Source organism: Rutilus rutilus (assembly GCF_951802725.1).
Source record: "Rutilus rutilus genome assembly, chromosome: 15".
Lineage (NCBI taxonomy): Eukaryota > Metazoa > Chordata > Actinopteri > Cypriniformes > Leuciscidae > Rutilus > Rutilus rutilus.
Genome location: NC_140220.1, coordinates 9672670 through 9697347, shown reverse-complemented (window position 1 = coordinate 9697347; position 24678 = coordinate 9672670). Strand labels below are relative to the sequence as shown.

At 36.2% G+C, this 24678-nt stretch overlaps 1 protein-coding gene across 4 annotated transcripts; it reads left to right on the top strand.

The window, feature by feature from the left end:
• The first annotated feature begins 1138 nt into the window (after window positions 1–1138).
• gtf3c2 (general transcription factor IIIC, polypeptide 2, beta) lies at window positions 1139–24558 on the top strand. Of its 4 annotated transcripts, none has more exons than XM_084433326.1 (19): window positions 1139–1354; window positions 2290–2490; window positions 2724–2937; window positions 3524–3803; window positions 3896–3972; window positions 4074–4151; window positions 4234–4332; window positions 6359–6586; window positions 8023–8134; window positions 9626–9737; window positions 15305–15336; window positions 16514–16643; window positions 16760–16904; window positions 18438–18599; window positions 18705–18792; window positions 18879–18998; window positions 19084–19248; window positions 21241–21348; window positions 23054–24558. In XM_084433326.1, the coding sequence occupies exons 2-19, from the start codon at window positions 2328–2330 to the stop codon at window positions 23273–23275; spliced, it is 2535 nt and encodes an 844-aa protein (XP_084289452.1). In that variant the 5' UTR covers window positions 1139–1354; window positions 2290–2327; the 3' UTR covers window positions 23276–24558. The 4 variants fall into 4 exon arrangements, with proteins under 4 accessions (XP_084289452.1, XP_084289454.1, XP_084289455.1 ...); XM_084433328.1 differs by having other exon boundaries at window positions 1139–1566; window positions 3899–3972; XM_084433329.1 differs by having other exon boundaries at window positions 1142–1354; window positions 3899–3972.
• Window positions 24559–24678: the final 120 nt, after the last annotated feature.

Sequence of the window (24678 nt, the reverse complement as noted above, 5' to 3'; positions counted from 1 at the left end):
GTAAACTTGTGTTTCCCTTTTTATAGACCGGAAGAGCTGCATATATTGAAAGGCCACAGCAAACATTTAAAAACTTCTCTTAAAGAAAGTAATATCACAATTTGACTTGATTATTTATTTCATTTTTGGAATAAAATATTTGAAATAAGTATATCTATGTATGAATATAGTAGCTCTGTCTCACGTGCCACACCTCTAATTTTTACACTAGACCAGTGACCAACTTATTGAAACAGATGCATGTTACAGTGTTCATGAATGCTGCTGTTTTTCTGTGATATTATTAAGTGTGATTCTGACGGTGATTAGCCTTTCAGTATGAAGTTACATTGTGGTTTAGAAGTGTTCCTGGATGCCGGAGGGAAAAAATGTGTTTGTTGGAACATTCAAAAGCTGTTGTGTTGATTAAAATGAGTTTGTCTACTGAGATACATCATCTTTTTGGGGGGTTTTAGAGAACCACATATGTCTTTATGAAAAGAGATTCTTTTAAATATACATGCACACATATGCACAAAGTAAAAATGGCATACAAATGTAAAATAGGTAGGATCAATCCTCCTTAACAGTGTAAATGTGCTTAACATTTCACTAATCAAGTCAATAAATGTTTATATGTTTTAGCTTGTGACTTTTTTTGTGTTCAGCATTGTTATTTTAATACTAAATATTTAATGGACTATTAATAATACTAAATTACGTTGTGTGTGTGTACACTGTAGTGTAGGCCTATGTGTTTTTTTATTTTTTTATTTGCTTGAATGGATTTCAAAATATGTAATCAAAAACAAACAAAAAACACTTCCAACATATCCATTAAAACCATAACTACTATAAAATGTAAAATGAATACAACTCAAAACAGACTTTTTGCACATGATGAATCATCGAAATACCTTCAAAAGATTACACAGCTTTCTAGTTATGCATACATTTTAAGATTTGAAAAAGATCACCAATTACTTCTGCAAATGCAGAGGATAAGAGGAAGGGCTGTATTGTTTTTTGTAAAAGCATGCACGAGTACATACATATCTCTCTCATATACAAGCACTCTACTGTGCTTGACCACATTGACACCACCTCGTGGTCAGGCGGGATCACGCACATATTTAAAACCTCTCTGGTGTCAGTGTTGGATAGGGGGCGGTAATGAGCAAACGAGGTCATAGGCGACCCTTAAAACATGGCGGCGGCTAGCTGATAGATAAAAAATGCTTTAGCTGAGGAGTTTTATAGAAAAGCAGCATATTTCTGTACAGCACATTTGAATACTAGTGTTTTAATTTAAATCGGGATCGGGCAGATTGTACCCAGCGGGCGTCTGACGGCAGTGAGTCTTTCATTGTGTCAGGTGAGTTGGATTCGAACCCGCGTGAATCGTAGACTGTGTGGTTGAAGGAAAGAGTGGACGATCAGCCTGAGCCACTGTTAAAAGCTGTCAGTGTAGGGAAAAAGCCCATGTCTTTCCTGTCCTTTATGGAAGCAAGCGTTTCTTATTATAAAGTTATTCTTTCGAATATAATGGACTTCTGAAGGAGAAGGAACATCCATCAACTCAAGGCAGTATATAACGTTGCTTATTTTAAAAGCAGTTTTGAACTTTTTAAAATGCAATGTCACATTTATTTAATTATTTATTTTGCTTGTATGAGATTTAAATTACTTGAGTAATTATTGTTTGGCATAACCTGAGTAAGCTCAATGTTTGTGTAGGCAAGTCGCCTGTCATCGGGACTTTGCGCATGCGTGGATTACTATTTCTGAACAATTTTAGTATCAAACTAACAAAAAACAAAAAAAAGTACCAGAAAAGTGTATGTCATGATGACAATACCATGGTTTTGGAATTGAATTTTTTCTGTTTTTGTTTATATTGCCTATATATATATATTTTATTTTATTTTATTTGATATTCTGTTTTTGTACACGTTTGATTACATTTTCGTATCACACTAACAGAATAGTACCAGAAAAGTGTATGATGCCTTGACAAAGCCATGTTTCTTGGATATGTATTTTCTGTAATATCATGGTATTTAATGAAATGTTGCTTGAACATGCTTTTATTGCCTATATTTTTTATTTGATATTCTATTTTTGTACACATTTGATTCAATTTTAATATCACACTAACAAAATAGTATCAGTAAAGTGCATGATGCCATGACAATGCCATGTTTTGAACATGCATATATTGCCTATATATTTTTTGTTTGACATTCTATTTTTGTACACATTTGATTTTAAACCATTGCATATAAAATCAACACATTTCTTTACTTCTAGACTGTGCTGGGAGCAGTTCTGTGAAAGAACAGGTATTAATGGCAGCAGCTGCCCTGAAGTTGGGCGAGCAGAAAGGCGAAAAAATGGGTTTGCCATGTGAAAAGAACACCGATAACCAACCGGGACAGATTAACCAGGAGAGTAAAGGAGCTACTCAGGATTCAGAGCCGCAAAAGATGGAGTCAGAGATGCAAATGTCTGGTAAGCGTGTAATTTTTTTTATGGTTTTAGTTTTAGTTAACTATAAAACCCTGCTCTTATATGACTAGTTTTGTCATTAGAGGAGAACCAAGTTCTGCCAAAAGGCACGTTTGACCGTCATGATGTGATTTAAATTGCTTTTGTTCTTTATGCCTTATAAGTGAATAAATACTCAGAAATTGATCTAATTCCCACTGCGTTCATGAATCTTTTATTGTGACTTTCTTTTCTAGGACTGACCTCCCAGGTTCCCCCAGGTGTGGACCAGGAAAGCCCAGTTAATGCTGAGGGAACCCAAAAGAATCAAGGTTCTAAGGCAAAGACTACTGTTAAAAGGAGGAGAAAGGAGATCATTCCACAGACTCCACCACAACATGACAATTCAGCAATCTCTGATACTTCTGAACTCACTTCTAGTGGTCGGCCTAAGAGGAGAGCTGCTAAAGTGTATGCTCTCCAGTTTTATGCAGTTTCACACATATTTATATAGCATGTATGAATGTATAGTATACTGTATATTGCTGGATTAATTATATCTTGCTCTAGAAAAATCAATGGTCAGATGAAGTGTTCTGATCAGGACTTGAACTTGGTTATTCTACGTTGCGTAACCAACATGCTTACCATTGAGCTATTCACAAAGTGTCTTAAAATTTGCAGTAGCAAAAACATAGATGGAAATACATTTCTTACTTCTGCTGAACACAAAGGAAGATATTTTGAAGAATATCAGTAACCAGACAGTTGATATGGATCCCATTGACTTCCATAGTAGGAAAAAAAAAAGTCAATGGGATCCATCAAATGTTTGAAACATATAGGTTAGAAACAGCTTGAGGATGAGTAAATGATGACAGAATTTTCATTTTTGATTAAACCATTCCTTTAATCTAATCCCTGTCTGTGAAACCAGGTCTTGGTGTGTAAAAATATTGTTGTATTTTCACAAACCTTGATGTATTTTCTTTAGGATCTGATTTGTCCTGATCAGCTGCTAATTTTGTAAAAATCTCATTCTTTTCATCTTGATCAGTGCTTTAGATTATCTTCACAAGCTGGCCAAGGATCTCGGTACTCAATCAACAAAAGATAGGTCCGAATCTGGTGAAGCGAAAGGCACCTCCAAGAAAAAGAATGCAGCAAGGGGAAGGGGGACGAAAAGGAAAACTCCAGAGTTTGACAGCGACTTGGATGATGATGAGGATTTTTCCCCAGGAAAGGTTGAAGAGGCAGAGAGTGAAGAGGAAGAAGATTCAGAGCCAGACTTCAGCTTGAACGTGGAGCGCAGAAGCAGACCATCCCGAGGAAATTATGTGAGTTTATAGCCCAATACTCTTTGCTCTGTTATTGACATTGATTTCTATATCTGTGTGGTCTAATTTTTTAATTATGTTCTGCTTATCAGCAGTGTCTGCTTCCAAACGGCTTGGCTAACAATGTCATGGAGCCTGTCTGGAACTGTTTTAGTAGGACCAAATCATTGTAAGCTATACACTTTCTACAAGTTTTAGCATTTTAGCAATGTATAATATTTGTATCGCTTGTATCTTTAAATTACTTTTCCTACTTTTCCTAAATGCTAGCCGGGATGAAAACTTTTCCCCCTGGGTGTTTCCTGAGTGGATTCCTTCTGCCAAAGATTGGCATTTCCTGTCCAACAGGTATTAGTATAGCTAAATACCACATAATATTCATGGAAACAAAGAAATTGTCATTTTAACAGGTGTTTGTTTTGATTAACAGTGAGGCTGAAAAATATTTACCCCAAGAGAAAGAATCTGCCTCTTTTACCTTTACTCGGGAAAAAATCAAGGGACAGATCAAACTGCAAACGGTGAAAAGGTAAGATATCATTTGTAAGTTTCAGGCTCTAGTTCTTTAAAATTGCATTCACAGTAGCTATCCACCTATCATGTGCATTCTGGGATATCGCATAAAACAAACTGGATGGAAATGCCAAAATGTTCATAAATTCTAAAAATGCGCATTAAAAAGTTATACTCTCAATTGAGGCGGCTACATTTTTATGAATTTTTTCTGATAAGAAGACATGCAAATAAACTACGATGGAAACACATTAACTGAATAAATCCCTCAATGCGCAGCAAAAAACTCATGTGACTTCACTTCTACAGAGGATGTGATTGGATAACTGGACAAACCAGTGGATCAGTTTCCAATGTTGGTTTTATCATTCTGAAAAGCCTGAGCCAAACGTCTGTCATCAAAATTGATTTGATAAAGCAATTTCACAGAAAGTGACGATTTTGTTCTCTTTTCTCGTTTCTCTCTTTTGCACATAAGTTAAAGGACAAGTTCGGTATTTTACACTTAAAGCCCTGTTTTCAGATCGTTTCTGATGAAATAGAACGGTTAAGATTAAAATTTGGACACGTGCTGCTGGCCTGAGAATTTTAGGTTTCTTTCGCTTCCCCCCCCCACCTCCAGAATGGCTGCATAGGTGTACTGGAACAATCCTTCCTAAAACGCATTAAACTTTCGTTTACAAAGACGTGAAACTCACCGAGTGGTCAGGGGTGTTCACTGATATACTCACACAAAAATCGCTGCAAAAGATGCTTTCCAACAGGTGTTTTACCATTCGTTGTAAAACTGTGGACCTATTTTTCCAAACGCCTCACACCCGTACATTCTTCCGTTGAGAGCTTGAATAATAGACACTCCAGCCCGTACCTCACAGCACATCCAATACAAGTCAATGGAGTTGGACAAAAACTACGATAAAACCTGTTGGAAAGCATCTTTTGCAGCGATTTTTGTGTGAGCATATCAGTGAACACCCCTGACCACTCGGTGAGTTTCACGTCTTTGTAAACGAAAGTTTAATGCGTTTTAGGAAGGATTGTTCCAGTGCACCTATGCAGCCATCCTGGAGGTGGGGGGGGAAAGCGAAAGAAACCTAAAATTCTCGGGACAGCAGCATGTGTCCAAATTTTAATCTTAACTGTTCTATTTCATCAGAAACGATCTGTAAACAGGGCTTTAAGTGTAAAATACCTAACTTGTCCTTTAAATTCACAACTTTGGATGGAAATAGCTACTGACAGTGATTAAATCAACCTGTTTTTTTTGCTAGTACGCAAATGAATGACACTGACAGTTGCTTGTCATTGTCTCTTTCATACAAATATTTTTTACATGGTGTGATTGTTGTCATTAATAATAAATTAGATATGTTACAATTAATTTCAGCTAGTACAGGCGGGATTCCCAAACTTTTTTTCTCAGTCAGTCCCCTTTGACCTAAAATATAAGTAATCCTGAGAGTCAACTTTTAGAAAATTTAACTACACATTCACATTTTCTCTGTTGTTAGTTATTGTTTGGTTAGTTGATCTAATATTTCATCTTTTTTTAGTAAGTGTTTTATTTTTATTCTTTTTTATTTTTAAATTATTTATTTTAATAAAATTTTTAATTATTAGTACACTACCGTTTAAGAGTTTGGGGTCGGCAAGGTTTTTAATGTTTTTAAAAGATTTCTCTTATGCTCACCAAGGCTGGATTTATTTAAAAATATATATATTTTAATATATTTTAAACTGTAATTTATTCCTGTGATGGCAAAGCTGATTTTTCAGCATCATTACTCAATTCTTCAGTGTCACATGATCCACCAGAAATCATTCTAATATGCTGATTTAATGCTCAAGAAACACTTATTATTATCATAAATGTTGAAAACAATTTTGCTGGGTAATATTTTTGAGACAATGTGAAAACTGTGTTTTTTTTGCAGTGTTCCTTGATGAATAGAACATTTAGTATTATAGTATTAATTTATTTAAAAAATAGTCTGACTGACCTCAAACGTTTGTATGTCTGCTCTCATGAAAAATGTCTGCAGGTTTGAATCATTGCCACATCATTCTGAGCGCTGGGACGCTCTGTTCTTTGTGGGGGGTCCTGTGCGGTCCATGGAGTGGTGCCCATGTCCTGACGGGGCAGCAAAAAGACAATATGCTGCCATCTACTGCCACAAAGGCATGGATGAAAAACACAAAATCAACAACCTGTACTCAGGTCCTGTCTTACTACAGCTGTGGGACATCGGAGACCTTCAGTGTAAAAGCAGGTGACCAAGATAAGGCATCATTACTTACAGATTGGCTTTATGTTGAAATATGTATGGCGTTTTGGGCTTTAAAGGTGCATTGCGCGAGAGTCTGAGTTTTCGCAGAACTACGCCCCCTCTGGCGGCAAGCGAAACTGCAACCAGAGGTGTGCACGCTCATGGACCACACGCACACGCACGCTTGCACGAGCTCGAGCTGGTCATAACCCAAGGAGCATCAGCCGCACAAATCTTTTGTTTACAATCATAATGTCTTCAGAGGTAATAAAGTTTTAATTCTGCAAGTAATTTAAAATATGTGAAAGGAAAGGCAATTGAGTAAATAACACACTTATGTGTGAGGGAAAAAATGGGGGTAGTAGAAAACTTTTTTTATTCCCATCTATCTCCATGTTGAACTGTGTTATGTGTTTACTGTATCCACTTATGACTATTATTATGGAAACACGTTCATGAACAATATAAGTTATAACTTTGTAAAAGCTCAAAATTGTAATCATGATACCATACCATACACAGTCGGTCAACAAAGTACACCCAAATGTCTCAAGGTAATAAACAATCAAGTGGCACTATGACGTTACCATAAAAGCCAAACAGGCTAATCCGCCGAAGATTTGCGGGGGTTTAGCCTGTTTTATTGATCAGCTAAGTAGCATATTCCAATAGCAATACATCGTAATTAAGCAGTAATTTGCTCAAAATTTGTGTCTAAGTATCTAACTTATATATCAGCATTTTATATCACAATCATTCTGAACCTGATCACTGACAATGGTAAGTTAGTAAAACCTATTCCGATTGTACATTTATCTAGCTTACGCTAAAGCATTACACATTTTATGGATCGTCATTTATTGTCATTATTGGCCGTATCAGACATTAGAGAATGGGATATATCTTACCTTTTTATCAAGAAAAAAGCCAACTGAGGATCCCGTTTAAGCCCTAGAGCAGACCGGAGATCTCTCCATTTGTTGAAAGCCTTCCCTATGTTTACTCTCGTCTTACCCCGACGCCTGTCTGACTCCAATTTGGACCTTTTGGTTGCACTAGACAAAAGTTCTCTTTTTTTTTTTATCTTACGTGGAGTTTGCGTTGGTGTTTGAAATGAACTACAAGCCGGTCTCTTAGAATCCATTTTCTACGGAGAATGGCGGCGTCGGCGCATACACAAACCTGCCAGACATATGAGCGTGCCGTGAACGCGCATGACGTCACGCCCAGTCTCAGATTCCGACCCGAATCCCTCTTATTTATTTTACTGTACAGGATTATAGAGGCAATCGCAGTGATCAGAGAAGGGCTCAGTCAGCCCATCAGGCAATTGTTTAAGCATGTATGGGTTAGAAAACGGGTATTTTTAACATGAAAAGTTGCGCAATGCACCTTTAAATAAAATAGTAATTTCTGACACTTTTATCTGCCCACTTCAGGCCCTCAACTGCTCCTCATCTAGCATATGCTCTAGCGATCGATGACGGATGCATCTGGAATATAAAGTGGTGTCCTGCAGGAGTGTGGGAGCTGCCCTCCACCAGCAGAAAGGTAAGAAATGACATTAGACCAAATAGTCTAAAGGGGTGGTATAATGCCCTTTTCACAAGATGTAAAATAAGTATTTGATGTCCCCAGAGTGTGTATGTGAAGGTTTAGCTCAAATACCCGACAAATATTTTTATATAGCATGTTAAAGTTGTCACTTTTTGAGGGTGAGCAAAAACGCACTGTTTTTGTGTCTGTTCCTTTAAATGCAAATGAGCTGCTGCTCCCAGTACAGAGGGCGGAGCTTCAAGAGCTTGTGTCATTTTACCTCACACAGACATGCACTGGAAATTTCAAAAACTTTTAGCCTTTTGTGTTAAAACCGAAGTCAGAAAGATGGAGAGACAAGTGACAACATGTAGACAACATTTCTGAATGGTTAGTTGGTGAATTTATGTAGCTTATGTGTAGTTATCTTCTAGTCATTGATTAGCATTCTGTCTGGATAATCTATAAATCGTGTTCAGGGGGCGGGGTTTCTGTAAATTCTAGGGTTGGTGATGTCACTAACCCGGGAGGAATGTTGTGTAGTCCCTACCAGCCGTTTGTTGTAGTCCTTAAAAAGTGATTTCTTTAAAAGAAAATATCTCCCTTTGATTTGAACTTTGAGCATTGTAACTTTGCAGATGTTGTTTATGCTCAAACAGCAACATTACACACTAACTAAAGTAAATCATATTCAACCACCCCTTAAGAAAATTTAAAGGTATAGAATGTATCTTTTTTTGGTTCAGAATTAACTAAATTTAAATCGATATATCAACCCTTCTTACAAAATGTGTTTTTGTGTTATTCTGATTCACTATGGTAAGCATATTAGTATAACAGTTTATATTTTAGACCTGTCAAGATGGTTTTCGCAGGAAATTGCATACATGCGTCACTCGCCCATGTGTGTCTCGTCATATCCATAAATAGAGAAAAGTTTATCTGGCTACTTTGACGCGTGTATGGTGTGTGAGTGGCAGAGGTTAGTTGTCACAATGAGCGAGAAAGGTTGACATGGAGCCGCTAAATCTCAAATCAGAGGAGAGGAGAGGAGAGGAGAGGAGAGGAGAGGAGAGGAGAGGAGAGGAGAGGAGAGGAGAGGAGAGGAGAGGAGAGGAGAGGAGAGGAGAGGAGAGTCTGCTGGCAAACGAGAATGCGACAGAGCTCGTAATAAAATGAGAATCAACATTGACTTGGCTTTTTGAAAAGGTCATAATTATCCAAACAGTCACACAACCAAAACATGAACTTCCGCAAAATGCATTCATTTTTTTTTTTTTTTTTACCACTAGAGGGCCGAATGTTACATAGTGTACCTTTTAAAAGAAAAATATATATATTTTGTATTGAACAAAAATGTATTAAAATAATGCTTTCAAATGAATTGTGTTTGTGAGAACATTCTTCTTAATACTTTTCTGTGATTTTTTTTTTTTTTTTTTTTTTTTTTGATTGTGATTGTGATTGTAGGGTACATTGATGTAAATGTGTTTTCATTTTTGTCAGGCTCCACAAATGCCTAGATTAGGTCTTCTAGCAGCAGCTTTCTCTAATGGAACCATCGGTGTCTACAGTCTTCCACACCCAGAAGCCCTTGCAGCACACCATCAGAGTAAAGGTGAGAGAATGGTCAAATGCATTTCTTTAAAGGGGTCATATCAGGTGCCAAGGACAGTCAATGTTTAGTTTGTCATGACTATTTTAACACTCTCTGTGGGACACTTGGCTGTTGTTGTTTTTTTTAGAACAGGAGTGTCCAATCCTGCTCCGGGAGGGCCAACTTCCCCTAGCGTTTAGCTTCAACACACCTGCCTAGAAGTTTCTAGTGATCCTAAAGACCTCGATTAGCTTGTTCAGATGTTTAATTCGGGTTGAGGCTAGACTCTGATGGAAGGTGGCCATTCCTTATTGGACACTCATGATTTAGAAACACCCAGTGACTTCATGTGCAATGTGTTGATCCTTCCAGAAGAGGACAGCACAAGACAGAAGAGTCCCAAGCCAAGTGCTGTAATGAATTTTTCTTATTAGCACTAAACTAACTATCTAAACTAACCATCAAATCTTTATCGCATGATGTCTTTAATAAAATTTTACAAACATTGGAAAAAAGTTTAAGAACAGAACAAACTAAATTTACTGAAATTGTTTGGAAGATGAATTTAATTTATTTATGGGTTGATTGATTGTTGTTGTTGTTGTTATAATCATTTGATTTCATTCGTCTATTAATTCATTAATTAATAATTATTATTTTACCCTCTAAGTATTTTACTACAGGCTTTCAAACAAATATTTTCTGAAGCTATTCAGGTTCTTAAATGTGGATCGTGGGATGTTATTTCATTTCATTGCCCATCTTAAGGCCACATGCACTGATAAAATGGCCAGCGTAGGCTGATTGTCCCGTGGGAGCTCGTAATGTCCTCTCCTCAGGGAGTGCTGGGAACAGACTGATGACCTGTCATTCACTGCATCATTCTCTGTTTTCCTCTTTTCTTTATTCTCTTAAACACATTATCTGTACTGTTTGTGTGTGTTTGCAAAAGATTACCCTCCCAGGGCTTCTCATTCATCACGGTCACAGTGAGAGAGGAAAAAGGAGGGAGGGTCTAGTGCCTATATGAGTTTCACTGCCTTCAGCCGTATGATTAGAGGGCCCCCCTTTTCACAGCAGCGAAATGTCGCTTGTCTACAGTTTAACCGATCGCTCCTCATAGCCAAGTCTGTTTTATGAGCTATTCTGAAAGCAAAAATCATATTTTTCCAATCACTAGTCTTTCTGACTAAATGAAATTCTTTGCATGAAACATGTATAGCAAGCATTTTATTATATTATGCTGTTTTTGATGTCACAGAATACAAATTGCGTACACTGAATGGGATTGCTAACGGATAGCTTTCTACAGGTATTATATACAGCCTTGGTTTAATTATAAAGATCCTTTTAATTCACGAATGATGCCAGCAAATAACTAGAAAGAGAGAGAGAGAACAAGAAAGAGTGTGCGTGCGTGCGTGCGTGTGTGTACAGGTACAAGTTTAGCTATGTTGTGAGGGCCAAATGTCCTCACTTATATAGTTATATATTATGACCACCGACTTGTGAGGATATTTTACTGGTCCTCACTTGTTAAAACATGTTTATATTAAAATCGAGTGTTTTGCACATGTTTCTGTGATGGGTAGGTTTAGGGATAGGAGTTGGTTTAGGCCGGGGATAGGAAATATTATTAACCTGATATAAAATCAATGGAAGTCTATGCCCTCACTGTGTGTGTGTGTGTGTGGTCCTGGTATTCCATACGTTATGGAGACCGAATGACCCCACAAGGATAGTAATACCAGTAATTTTTTATCTTGTGGAGACTTTTTTTTTTGGTCCCCAAGAGGAAAAAAGATTATAAATCATACGAAATTATGTTTTTTGAGAATGTGAAAATGCATGCATATATATATATATATATATATATATATATAAAGAGATCTCTCTCTAGCACTGATCTGCTGGGACTGTGTTCTGTATCCAGATGTCAGTCATTGGTTAACATGATGAATGCATATCATATTTTAATTGATTGAGCATACAGCCAACAATCCATCACATCTCAAGAGCTGAGATGTGCTCATCACAATCCAACAAGCCCAACAAGCCACAAGCCAACAATCCATCACATCTCAAGAGCTGATAATATGTTCATAATGAGTTGTGTAGTGTACTTGTTTCCGCATTAACTGTTTCCATACCACTGCGATTTAATTAGTAACTTAACATGGCAGAGTTCTGTAACAGGCTTTAAACATCATGGAAACATTTCTGATATGGTGTGCCAGTGCCTGAAATACTACCCTTTACCGGCAGTAAAATCATTCTCTCGCAACTTATTGTTCTGACTTGCACAATTTTATGATACAGTAATGAAAAATTGTGTTTGCTATGATCTTTATTGGTTTGTTAATAATGTTATATTCTAATTCATTTTAATATGAATTAATAGTAATTTAAATATGTACAATTTGAAATTTTGAATAAAATAAAAAGTACATTTGAATAGCATTGAATAATAATTGAACGAAATGTAATTTAATAAAAGATAATCTTATTTAATGTACACTAGCATTCAAAAGGTTAAGTCAGTACAATTCTTTTTAAAGTAATTCATTCTTTTCAACTTTTTTCAACCCTGATAATAACAAGATTTGTTGTTTTTTGAGCAGCAACTCAGCATATTAGAATGATTTCTGAAGCATCATGTGACACTGAAGACTGGAGTAATGATGCTGAAAATCCAGCTTTGACATCACAGGAATAAATTACATTTTAAAGTATATTCAAATACAAAAAACTTTTTTTTTAACAGTAATGTATATAATTATTGTTACATTATAAAATGTGATATTTTTAATAAAATTGAATTTTATCAAGAAACAATATTCATATAGCGCTTCTCATGGCTATTGAAATCCTGGAAATATAATGGAATTAATGGACTTTTCCACTTACTTTAATACACTAGTAAACAGGGGCAATTTCATGGCCAATGACTATTTATCATTCAGACATTCTGCTTTTGTACTAGGTTTCTCTAGTTATTGAGCAGTGATATTGTCGGTCCCTCAGGGGCCCTCGGTGTGGTAGACTCGGGCCCTGCTCCAGTGGAGATAAGAAGCCAGCCCACGTTCATTAATGAACCGCCTCTGTTTCTTCAGTGCTGCCAGTGTCTTATTCTCCCTGTTTGCAAGCTTCTAATTCATCGATCCTACTCTAAGCTTTAATGCTTTCTTAATTACGCTTTCCTGAGGCCAGAAGAACTGTTCGGATGTAACAAATGCTTTCTTTAAAGACCTCTTTCTCTCAAAGGACTGAAGCTGTTAGTGAGCGTCAATTCTTCTTCAAGTTGAGTCTTGAATTTAAAAGGGAATTTGAGAAAAAGAAATCCTGGTTGAATATGTATGTTTTTGATCTTCACTCTGATCTGGACTGAAATGGGCATGTACTGCACCGTTTGCATTTTATTTCTCTGTGTTGTAAATTCTGAAGGAATGCCTGGATATTGTTCAACTAAAAAACGTGCTCTATGACCTTTACAAAGCTATTCCTTCTCTCGCTCTTGTATTTTCCGGATATTACTTACAGAAATTGCTTCTCACACACCACCAGTTTAACATCTGCACACTGGTTTTGGAAACTGTTTTCTGTTGACACTGTTCATGGCTTTGTTTGTGGTTCTTACTGGACTCGCTCTCCTGGAGTCTTTGGTCAGTGACCCGGCAATGAGCTCTGGCCAAGAACTTTTTAATCCCTCAGGGAATTAACCTTCATTACTGAACGCACAATCCTACTGTCAGACCTCAGACCTGCTCTTTGGCTTGTGTGTGCGTGCGTGTGTGTTGGAGTGAGTATGTTGGGGAAACATTGTGCATATAAATGAAAATCAAAATGTTTTTTTATTATTTTTGTTTTGTTTTTATATTTTATAGGTTTTTATTTATGTTTTGTTTATATTTATATATATATATATATATCATATTATTTGTCTTTATATTTATTCAGGTAATTTATTCATATTTAGTTAATATTTGTTATATTTACTGTATATTTATTTATTAAGGAAAATTACATTTTTTTTTATTGGTTTGGTTATTGTGTTTTTTTTTTTTAGTTGTTTTTATGTTAAATTTGTTTTTGTTTTTTATTGTCATTTAATTTAGTTTTATTTTGTTTTTATTGGTTTTTGTTTATATTGTCATTTGATTTATTTTTATTCTGTTTTTATTGTCATTTTATTAGTTTAATTTATATTGTTTTTATTGTCATTTTATTTCGTTTTTTAGGTGTTTATTAATATTTTGTTTATTTATTGTGTAATAAATACAAATTTATTATAAATGATTTTTTTTAAATACAAAAAAAAACTATTTTTTATAGTTATTTGTTTAAATTTAGGTTTTTTTTATTGCTTCATTTGTTTTTGTACATCTCCTTGTTTTTCTCTTCGTTTTTATTTTACTTTAGGTTTTTGTTTATTAAACATTTTGTTCTAATTTCTAATTTGTAATTTGAACCTTTTCGTACTGTAGATTGATTATTGGATTGCCCATTGATTTGAAAAGGACTCACAGTAGCAATTATAGGACACGTTTCAAAAAGCTAGTGATAAAACAGTTACCGGTAACCACATTCCCACTTTCTATTTATGGTCTCGGGTTTGGAAGGTTTATGCTAGATAATTATAAATAGGTTTTCTCTGGAGTGAAAGGGTTGTCCCGCAAAAGGTGACGAGAGAGACGCTGACTCCTCCCTTCTCAATGGAAATAATTTACTGGCTTGTTTTCATCAGACAAGGATCTATAATTGAAATGACAAAAAAGATGCATCGCTACACAGTTGTTAGTGTTTGAGGCCATGAATTTCAGCCGAATACCTGACACCCGTTTCCTCCTGGCCTGTCAATCAAAAAGACCTTAGTCAGCCTGGAGAAAGGGCCCGTGATCAGGGCTGTCTGCCACGCTGCCAGAATGAGTGGATCAGAGGTGCGATGCTTTATCGACCTGATCGACCCGTCACCCCTCTCTGTACGGCTCCAACCTGAAGCCATGCGGCAATATATCACTTCTGCACTCCCATCCACACACTCGGTCCATGCGCACAGTGTCTGACCATAGACACACACAGTTTCATACATGTGACTCCATTCACCACCTCTAGCACTTCTCTTTTGTTTTCTATTCTCTGCTTAATGAGAATATGAATCACTGTTTAAAGAACTTCATTCTTCCATTCGAACTTGGAAAAGAAAGATTAGTAGATTTATTTTTTTAAGTATTATTTATTTCTAAATAAAAGCACAACCTCTACAGCTATACAGGTTTTACGCAGGAGTCTTAAAGGGATGGTAGCAAAAACAGCCCATTCGATTCTAATAGTACAGGAGAGCAAGTGGAAAATGGTGATGAAATTATGACTTTTTAACGGGAAAAAAAACAAATGCACTGTGTTTGACCCCTTTAAATGATGACATTGTTAAATTGCTGCTTGTTTATACTTTAAATTATTTCAGTTAAGCACAAGTCATTTGATCCTTGTTCCTTTGATTGTTTTTCTTGATAAATGCAGTCATGTGTTGAATAGTGATGCTCCTATCTATAAGTGCACACTGAACACATTTATGTGTTTTCCAATAGGAGAAACCAGCCAAGCACCGCTGATATGCCGGGTAGGTCAATATCCACTCTCTGCCTGCATGCTTCTTATTTTCACAGATAAGACCTCAGTCTTTGTTTCACACACATTAAAAAACACACTGTATTACACAGTCATTGCATCAAACCTGAAGCAACTGATGTAAAGGTAGAATGGCAAGAGATCATTGGAATGCTTGCTTGAATCTTCCGTGTCATTTTCACTGTAGCTTAATTTCACAGTTGAAGTGGTTTTTCACTAAAACTGTTCTGGTTATGGCTCCTCTGGGCCATTTTATGGGCAGTCTACGTAACATTTTCAAGCATCCAAGAGATGATCTTCTGGAAATTAGCTGTCATGATAGAAGGACCTCCTCAAACTAAAAAAGTGTTAAGTGTAGAGTGAAAGATTAATCTAAACTTTTTGTTGGGTAAGGGCAGAAGGAAATAGCTTTATAGAACTATTCAGCAACTATTAAACTGTTATGAAATACCTTGAAATATAAGGGAATTTAAAAATATGAATTAATAAAATATATATTGTGCAAATATTAAATGGTAATAATAATATTTTCATAAACATAGTTCTATCATTTTTATAGTGGGTTGTTTCTATAAAATCTTTGTATATTTTATATAAATGGGAATTTCTATAGTGCATATACATTTTTAAGCTGTGCTTTGATCTAAAATATTGAAAAAAACAGCTAGAAATTTATTTTTAGAAGTACATTTTCTTTAAAAAAATACGTAATTTCTAGCCGTTTTGTATCATTTAGACTAGAGCATCTTAAATATTTTAGCACTGCTAAACACAGTGTGTGTGTGTGTGTGTGTGTGTGTATATATATATATATATATATATATATATATATATATATATATATAATACACTATGTATATATATATATATATATATATATATATATATATATAATACACTATGTATATATATATATATATATATATGTATATATATATATATATATATAATACACTATGTATAGAGTATATATTTTTAGCTTTATAAAAAATGTAGGAAATTTATATGTGGTAATCATGGAAAAATATTGTAAAGTCATGGATATTCATTGGTCAAAAGCTGTGGGAACCCTGAATTATGTATACCATTAATTTTGTAATTATTACAGAGAGATGAAGTGTTCTAGATCAGTGTTATATGACCTGTTTTATGATGGTGTGTTTTTGCAGGTGAAGAAGGTGCTTTCTTTGAAGATGGGCTCCAACCAGGCAGATCATAAAGGTCAAAGTGGCCTGTGCTTTGCTATGGATTGGCTCCATGTCAAGCCACATAACCTCTTGGCAGCTGGCTTCTATGATGGTGATTTAATATGTTTTGTCTATGGGTCTATTTGTTCTTCTAAAGAGAATTGTAAAAATGTAAATGTCTGTTTTATTTACGTCGCAATATGTTTCACTTCACTTTCTCTTTTCCAGGTCTGGTTGGTTTGTGGGATCTTGCTAGCAAGTCTACACTACTGAAAGTCAAGTCTCCAGATGGAGTTGTGTCTCTCTTCCCTTACCACTGCTTTCATGCCCACGACGAGAACATCCGAACCCTGAGCTGGTGCAAAGCCTCGAGGTGAGAATCATCTGTAGTGTAGTCAGACGTTTGGTGTGGACTTGAGGTTGTTTTTTATTTGATTGGTATAGATTTCTTCTGAACATGGGTATTATTTATATGAGATTGTCCTATCCAGTATTTTTCATTGGTATTTGTGTTGTATTTTGTGATGAGCCCGCCCATGGAGTTTTCTCATTTAGCAACAGAGAAGCAGTCCAGATCAAATATATTTCATCATATAGCATCACACATTGTTTCAGCATCAGTAGTTTCAACAGCCTGTTCGTAACATTTCGATTTAAAGAGCTGTGACCTTATAAAAGACTGCTGTAAGTGGCATTAGAAAAGTTCATTTGGAAAATGACACCATATCCCACTGCCCCACAGGGGGCTAGTGAAATCAAGTGGAGATTTCTTGTCTTTTTTTCTTTCTTTTTTTTCTTTAGGCTCTTTAAATGTGACTGCTCATGTAGAATTCAGATACACCTAAAGAAATGCTTTTAAAGGTTGTATTTAAAATTTTGTATGCATGCACTAGGGCTGTGCGATTAATCGGAAATGATTTCGATTTTGGCTTCCAACGATTACGAAAACAAGATAATCGAGGTAAAACGATTATTGTTCCGCTGCCGCATTCTGTCCAGCGCTCCTTCCTTTCCTTCACTCCCTAAAAGCCCAAACTTAACATCCAAATCAGCCAAATAAGTGAGTGTTGTAAAATGCTGTCTTTTTCTTACACTAGTTAGCCTAGTATTAGTTTTTGCTAAAGTAAAAAAGTATAATTGTGAAATTTCACTGATATTTCTAATGACGCATTTCGTGAAATAAGACTTTGATCATATCGCCCACAAATAATCGTGATTTCAATATTAATCAAAAATAGTCGTGTTTATGATTTTTGCCACAAACGAGCAGCCGTACCATGCACGCAATTTCAAGCATTCAAGCCGGAGGGTTTGAGGGGGGATCAGCTGTCTCTTCTGCCCTTTTACTGTCCAGATGCTCAGAGGAGAGCATGTGGGGTCAGAAGGATTTTATTTTTAAAGAAGTTCAAACTTTTATTCAGCAAGGATGCGTTAAATTGATCAAAGTGACAGTTAAGACTTTTATAATGTTACAAAAGATTTCTATTTCAAATAAATGCTGTTCTATTGAACTTTCTATTCATCAAAGAATCCTGAAACAAATGTATCACAGTTTCCACAAAAATATGAAGCAGCACAACTGTTTTCAACATTGATAATAATAAGAAATCTTTCTTTAGCACCAAATCTGCATATTAAAATGATTTCTAAAGGATCATGTGATGTGTAAATTCAGCTTTGACATTCCAGGAATACATTATATTTCAACATACTGTATAATAAAATAGAAAGTGGCTATTTTAATTTGTAAAAATATTTCACAATATTTACTTTAACTTTTGAATGGTAGTGTACCTGGAGAGCAAGATTACTGGGAATATTGTTAAAATGATTGGTCTGTTTGTAATTGTGATGAGGTATGAAAAACATGAATTACATAATGTTTTTATCTTCTGTGGTTGGGAAGTAACTTGTTGGTGACAGTCGGAGATGATCGCATGGCTAAAATGTGGGATGTGAGGAAAACCTACGTGCCTCTTTTGGCAGTAAAGCGCTGCCTGTCCCCTGAAGTTTACTGGCCCCTCTTTTGGAGCGGCATCCTGATGGCTCAAGAGTGTTGCTTTGCCACGTGAGTCCACACATTTTTGCTATTTTGAATATATGATATAAAGTTTTAAGTCAGGCATTGTATTTATATTCTTATCAAATCATTTTTTTCTTTTGCTTTGTGTAGGTTTGGGCAACATGGAGTCCATTATTTTGATTCAGGTTACCTTGGAATTAAGCCTTACTTTGTGTGTCCTAGAAAAGCCACTATTTGGGTACGTGGACATTTCACAAGATTATCTCTACATGGTTTAATATAATCACAATTGTCTAATAATGACAAAACGACTCTCTCTTTCAGAGCCTGTCTATGTCTGATTGGATGAATACTTTTGCTGTTTCGGACAATGGAGGAGATTGTTTGTTTAGTTTGCTTCCTGAAATGGATATGGACCCCAACACTATCAGACGACGGAGATATGTACGTTTTTTTTTTTTATCATTAATTGAATCCCCACATATTAAAGCCTTAAATTAACATTGACCATTTTGCTTAATCCCCACAGTCAGTGTACAGGACTGACATGGTCCAGTTTGAACCCGGTGAGAGGCCTGGAGATGAGGAACAGGAGGAGGACATGGAAAACGCTACAAATAACCCTGGGAAGGAGCCATTGACCTATAAAGGAGCAGTCAGAAAGTACTATCTCCACTTTCATGACTTGGACCTGGTGAGAAACTCAAAAACACGATTCATTGTTTAACTTCATCATCGCCGAGCTGTTGAGCAGTTTTCTTCATGACAAATCTCTGTGCTTGGGAAATGATGTAGGAAATCAGATTTTGAGAGTATTGATTTTTTGTTGCCATTTAAGCTATTTTCTTTCACTTTCACCAAAGCTCTGCACCAAACGAAATAATTTTTGGGAAAAGTAAAGGGGCGCACCGTAAAACCTTATTGTCCTGGCTCATGAATATTAATTAGGTGATGTATTGTTAAGATTCATAACTGATTTGCTGAAAAGCAGGTGGGTGTTAGCCATATTAGTGTTGGTTGAAGCTGTTATTTTATTTGACCGACTACATTTTTGTCTTTGCACTTCGACCAAACAAAAAAAAAAGCTCTTAAAATGTGCTCTTATGTGTTTGCAAGACCATGTAAAAATCCATTAGTGGCCTCACTAATATGTGTGTATATGATAGTGGCTGTGTGTGTATGATCTGTGTGTGATGGCTACTGTGTACCGCAGCCTATTCCACAGATCATTACACACGGACAGTGCAGGAGCCGTGGCCGGGCTGGATTTATTGGCTTAGTTATATTCCCAGCACACCTGAGCGAGTGCAGGAGACACAGTTGAGAGCCCAGGAGTGCTGTCTGTGTGTTAGCCTCTTGGCACCCCTCTCTCTCGGATCCCTCTGAGACTCATCCCGCATCTCATGGGTTATATGTTGATTAAGTTCTGCACCCTTCATTAATTTAAAGTCATACCCGCCTGGAGGCCTACCCCCATCACAGAGATGCTCCATCTGTTCTGCCCTCTCACGCTCCAGCGCTCCACCCCCCTCCATCCGTCCATCCATGGCGCGCTGCACATGTCCACTTCATGGCCACGGTCTGGAGCAGGCAAAGGCTGTTTGAATTGGGTTAATTGAACTCTCCTCAGTCATCCTTGCACATATACACACACATTCAGGCAGCAAAGGAACAATGGTCTGAATGGTAGCACTGCTCTGTGACCACTGTAGTTGGGAAGGAAATGTCCTTTTTATAAAGCATTAATGGTAGAGCAGAATGCTAGCAACACCAAGGTCATGGGTTTCATTCCCAGGGAATGCATGAATTGATCAAATGTATACCTTAAATGTAAATGCATAAATGTATTCAGCAGACAATAGAGATTTGAATGTATTGAGTGTGGATCTAAATGTGATATATCTATATATATTATTTATTTATTTATTTATTTATTTACATTTTTTGTATTATTATTATTATTATTATAATTTTTTTTACATTTACCTTTACTGTCTGTGCATCTAACACTCTCTTTAAGTTCTAATCTAATAAAGTTTTAATCTACTAATACTAGTAATTTAATAACACTATTAAATAGCAAATCTTAAAATGAACATCCATTATTTATACTGTACATTTAATATATTTATTTAGTTTGTGTTTTGTTTAAAATTTTAGACATATTAATAATTACAGACATAATAGAATATTATAATACCATCCATTTATTGTTTATCGGCCATATCATGAAAATAATTATTAGCGGCATCAGCCAGAATTTTAATATCAGCACGTTTAATTCCTAGTCTTCTGAAGCATTGCAATAACTTTGTGCGAGGATTGGATATAGATTGAAATGCAAGTCATTATATTTACTGTTATAGTCACTTTATTTTATTTATAAGTGTATAAACAGTCATATTTAGCATTCCAAACCAGAGTAACAACCTTTTTTTCTGCTGCTGTGTGAAAATTGCCAGTGATGCACTGTACCGTTCAAAAGTAATTCAAACTGTGAGAGATTGAAACTAGACGCACTGGGTTTCAGGCGCAATCTTTTTATGAGATTGTAAAGTTTTGAACGTGACATGGATTGTAATGTGAAGTAGTTGATGATATCCGCTATAATAAGTGTAAGTAACCGTACTTTCTATCAAGTGCTCTCTTAACTCTGGAGTTAACAGCTTGGTTTTTTCTCTCTCAGGGGAACTTTGCTAAGTGTGAAAATCGGCCCATGATGAAGCACCTGCATCAAAACGAGGTCAAAGGTGTCGCTAAAGTGGACCAGATGCCACTGAGCGCACTCTACAAGGTGAGATCGCATTTATCTATATAACAGTAAACAAGACCAGCTGAGGCCCTCACTGACACCTATTAGTGTAGAGCTGTGAAATACCCTGAGAAACTGATGCCAGCTGCACCTGATGCTTGTTTTATGCCAGGATAATCATGTGAAATCCCAACAGAATTTTTTGTAGTAGTTGACCACCTATTGGACCACAGGATGGGCTGCTATAGACCAATCAAAATTAAGTATTTGAGCTGTGTAAGTACAGATTCTAATATCAGAATACTCACCATGTGATATAAGATTTTGACCTTAATTATGTTCCCCTTAAGGTGATCCATCAGCAGTCACCTTGTGGAGACTAAACCTGTATTAGCTATATTGTTACTCACTCTGGAAAAGCTATAGTTGTATGTAGCAGTGGCAGTGCACTGCTGTCTGGAGTGTTTGCACTGGCTAGTGAAAGAGAGCGAGAAAGAGCTGGTGGTTTGCTGAGAGTTAAGCAAGAAGATGGACAGAAACTAATGGCCTGTAAAATTAGGAAAATGTCACTCTGGATCTAGAGTGGATGATGGGAGGAGAGCAAGAAAGCAGCCTGTGTAGATTGAGATGGTGGGTCTTTCTGAATAAAACACTGCACAATGAAACATTTGATCATTTATGGTTATAAGGATATTGTAAGAAATGCCCAGTTACATTTTATTGATGTAATGATTTATTTTTATTGCTGTATATAAAGTACATTTCTGATAATATAATTTGTAAAATATAATATATATATATATTTTTGTATTATATATATATATATATATATATATATATATATATATCATTTTATATTTATAATAAACTTTATATTATATATTCATTGTATATATTTTAGTGCTGTCTAATTGCGATTAATGGCATCTAACATAAAAGTTTGTTTACATAATATGTTATTAATCTTTAGATATATTAGATATATTTCTCCCTTTCTGTGTGTGTGTGTGTGTGTGTGTTTGTGTATAGTGTGTATATATATATATATATATATATATATATATATATATACAAAACACTTTACAATAAGGTCCAATAAGTTACAGGGTCCCATAAAAGTGAAGATCTCCTCTGTGTGTGTGTGTGTGTGTGTGTGTGTGTGTGTGTGTGTGTGTGTGTGTGTGTGTGTGTGTGTGTGTGTGTGTGTGTGTGTGTGTGTGTGTGTGTGTGTGTGTGTGTGTGTGTGTGTGTGTGTGTGTGTGTGTGTGTGTGTGTGTGTGTGTGTGTGTGTGTGTGTGTGTGCATGCGTGAATGTGTGTTTGTTTGTTTTGAACTGTAGTGTAAAATAAATGCGGAAAAGTTTGATTCTACTCCCTTTAATCCCATTTTGGATTAAATCCCATTTAATCCCAATCCCATCCCGTCCAAGGAGGAAGTTACAGGCAGAACTGGATGTCTTCCAGCAAGAGAAGCGTTTATTGTTCATCAGAGTCACATACACCGTGATTATAGCTGTGCTAAAATGCTTTATTGCTGGCATCATAGTGCAGTAACCCACAGAGGACATACAGGAACAGGTTAAACAGACCTCAGAATTACTAATTAATCTGATTTAGACCATAAATATATCTACACAGGGGCCAAAATTAACGCTAACCAAGAGCAACCCACTGTGAATGATACAAATCAGTGACATGCAAACTATCTACTTAAGAAAATCAGTCTTTTTACTCTCTTTCTCTCTCAGGTCCGTTTTAACCCAAACATGGATTCATACAACTGGGTGTTGTCGGGCGGTCAGTCGGGTTTGGTGCGTGTGAACTGCGCACGCGGACTGAGCTGCTCTGTCATGCTCAAGCAGTTACGTGAGGCTCAAGCCCAGTTCAGCGCCATGTTCCAGTCTCAGGAGCCCGATGACTCTGTGACAGCTGTTCGTCACAGCACAGCGGATACAGTACAAGTGCGCTAGCCTCCGCTCTACCTTAAAACGGATTGTCATGTCATAACAGGCCTATACTTTTGGACTATTATTTTTAAATGACTGATACACCCACTTTTTATCCTTAACTTATACTGAAAGAAGCAAAAACTATTTTGATACAAAGCCTCTGTATATTCCCGATTTTATATTTTTGTGCATTTCGGTTTTTTTAGCGCTGTACAGAGAGGAAAACCTTTTGAACTTCTTTGCACTGGTGTGAAGCTCAGACAGGAAGGTTGTGATGTTTTTAGGTTAGTATCGTTATCTCAGTGTTTTGTCCTTTCCAAGGTATGTGTGGACAATGAAATCATCAGCACTTAAAAGTACTCGTTTCATTTATGAGCTATATTCTCCTGTTCCGGGTTCAGTGTTATATTGTGATCAAACGTAACAGTCTTGACATGTAGTGCGAAAACATTGGACTGGATCTTTGCTATGTGCTAGCCTGTTCTTTTATCGATCATATCATGATCTGTTGTTTTTACTTTTAGCATTTCTTACCCTGAATCTCATTTTTAAAGGAATAGTTAACCCAAAAATGTAACGTCATCATCATGTCCTTCCAAACCTCCTCTGTGGAACAAGAAAATAGAAATGTTGAAGAATGCATTTGCACATTTTTCCATTTAATGGAAATGTAAGGGCATCCAAGCTCCAAAATGACACCCAAAAGCACCGAAATGCTCTATATTCGAAGTCTATATTCATAATTCTTCAGAAGCCACACATTAATTGTATGTGATCTTACCATTTACTGTCCACATCTACATGTATTCAAATATGGAGTCTTTAGATACAGTATGTTAGTTCTGACATCAATGCAAGTTGACGATTACTTGTCCAATCACATTGCAGCATTGTAAAGGAGACGAGAGCTACAGTGTAGGGGAGAAGATTATATGTGAATAACTGAAATTTGGGTCTGTTTTTGGTCATATAGAACAACTAATGAAGTATTTGAGTTGCATGGACATTTTCTTTTTCTTTTGTTTTATTTTCTGTAACTTTTTTTTGTTTGACAGCCCAGATCCCCATTCACTTACATTATATGGAAAAGAGTGGCCATTACATTCGTGAACATTTCTCCTTTTGTGTTCCACAGAAGGAATAAAGTCATCCGGTTTTGAAACGGCACGTGGGTCAGTAGATTGTCAAAATGTTCATTTTTGGCAGAACTATTGCTTTAATTCTGCATCTTGAGCTTTGTTGTCCTTTGTTATTGTCCTTATTATTATTTCCCCTCCCCCATTTAAAGTCTTAATTACCTCTTTTCCAGCTTGTGCGTTCTTCTTACTCAGGGTTGTAAGGGGCATCATTCTGTTTATATTCTGCACGTGAGTTAAAGTTGTCCCTGAACCAATAGCACTCATTCGTTAGTCATTAAGGTCAGA

What these genes read in the sequence shown, in the direction of transcription:
- gtf3c2 (XM_084433326.1), top strand. Translation starts at nt 2,328, where the DNA reads ATGGCAGCAGCTGCCCTGAAGTTGGGCGAGCAGAAAGGCGAAAAAATG. An exon ending in AAACTGCAAACGGTGAAAAG is followed by an intron (nt 4,333 to 6,358) that starts GTAAGATATCAT and finishes AAATGTCTGCAG; the next exon opens with GTTTGAATCATTGCCACATC. An exon ending in ACTTTCATGACTTGGACCTG is followed by an intron (nt 19,249 to 21,240) that starts GTGAGAAACTCA and finishes TTTCTCTCTCAG; the next exon opens with GGGAACTTTGCTAAGTGTGA.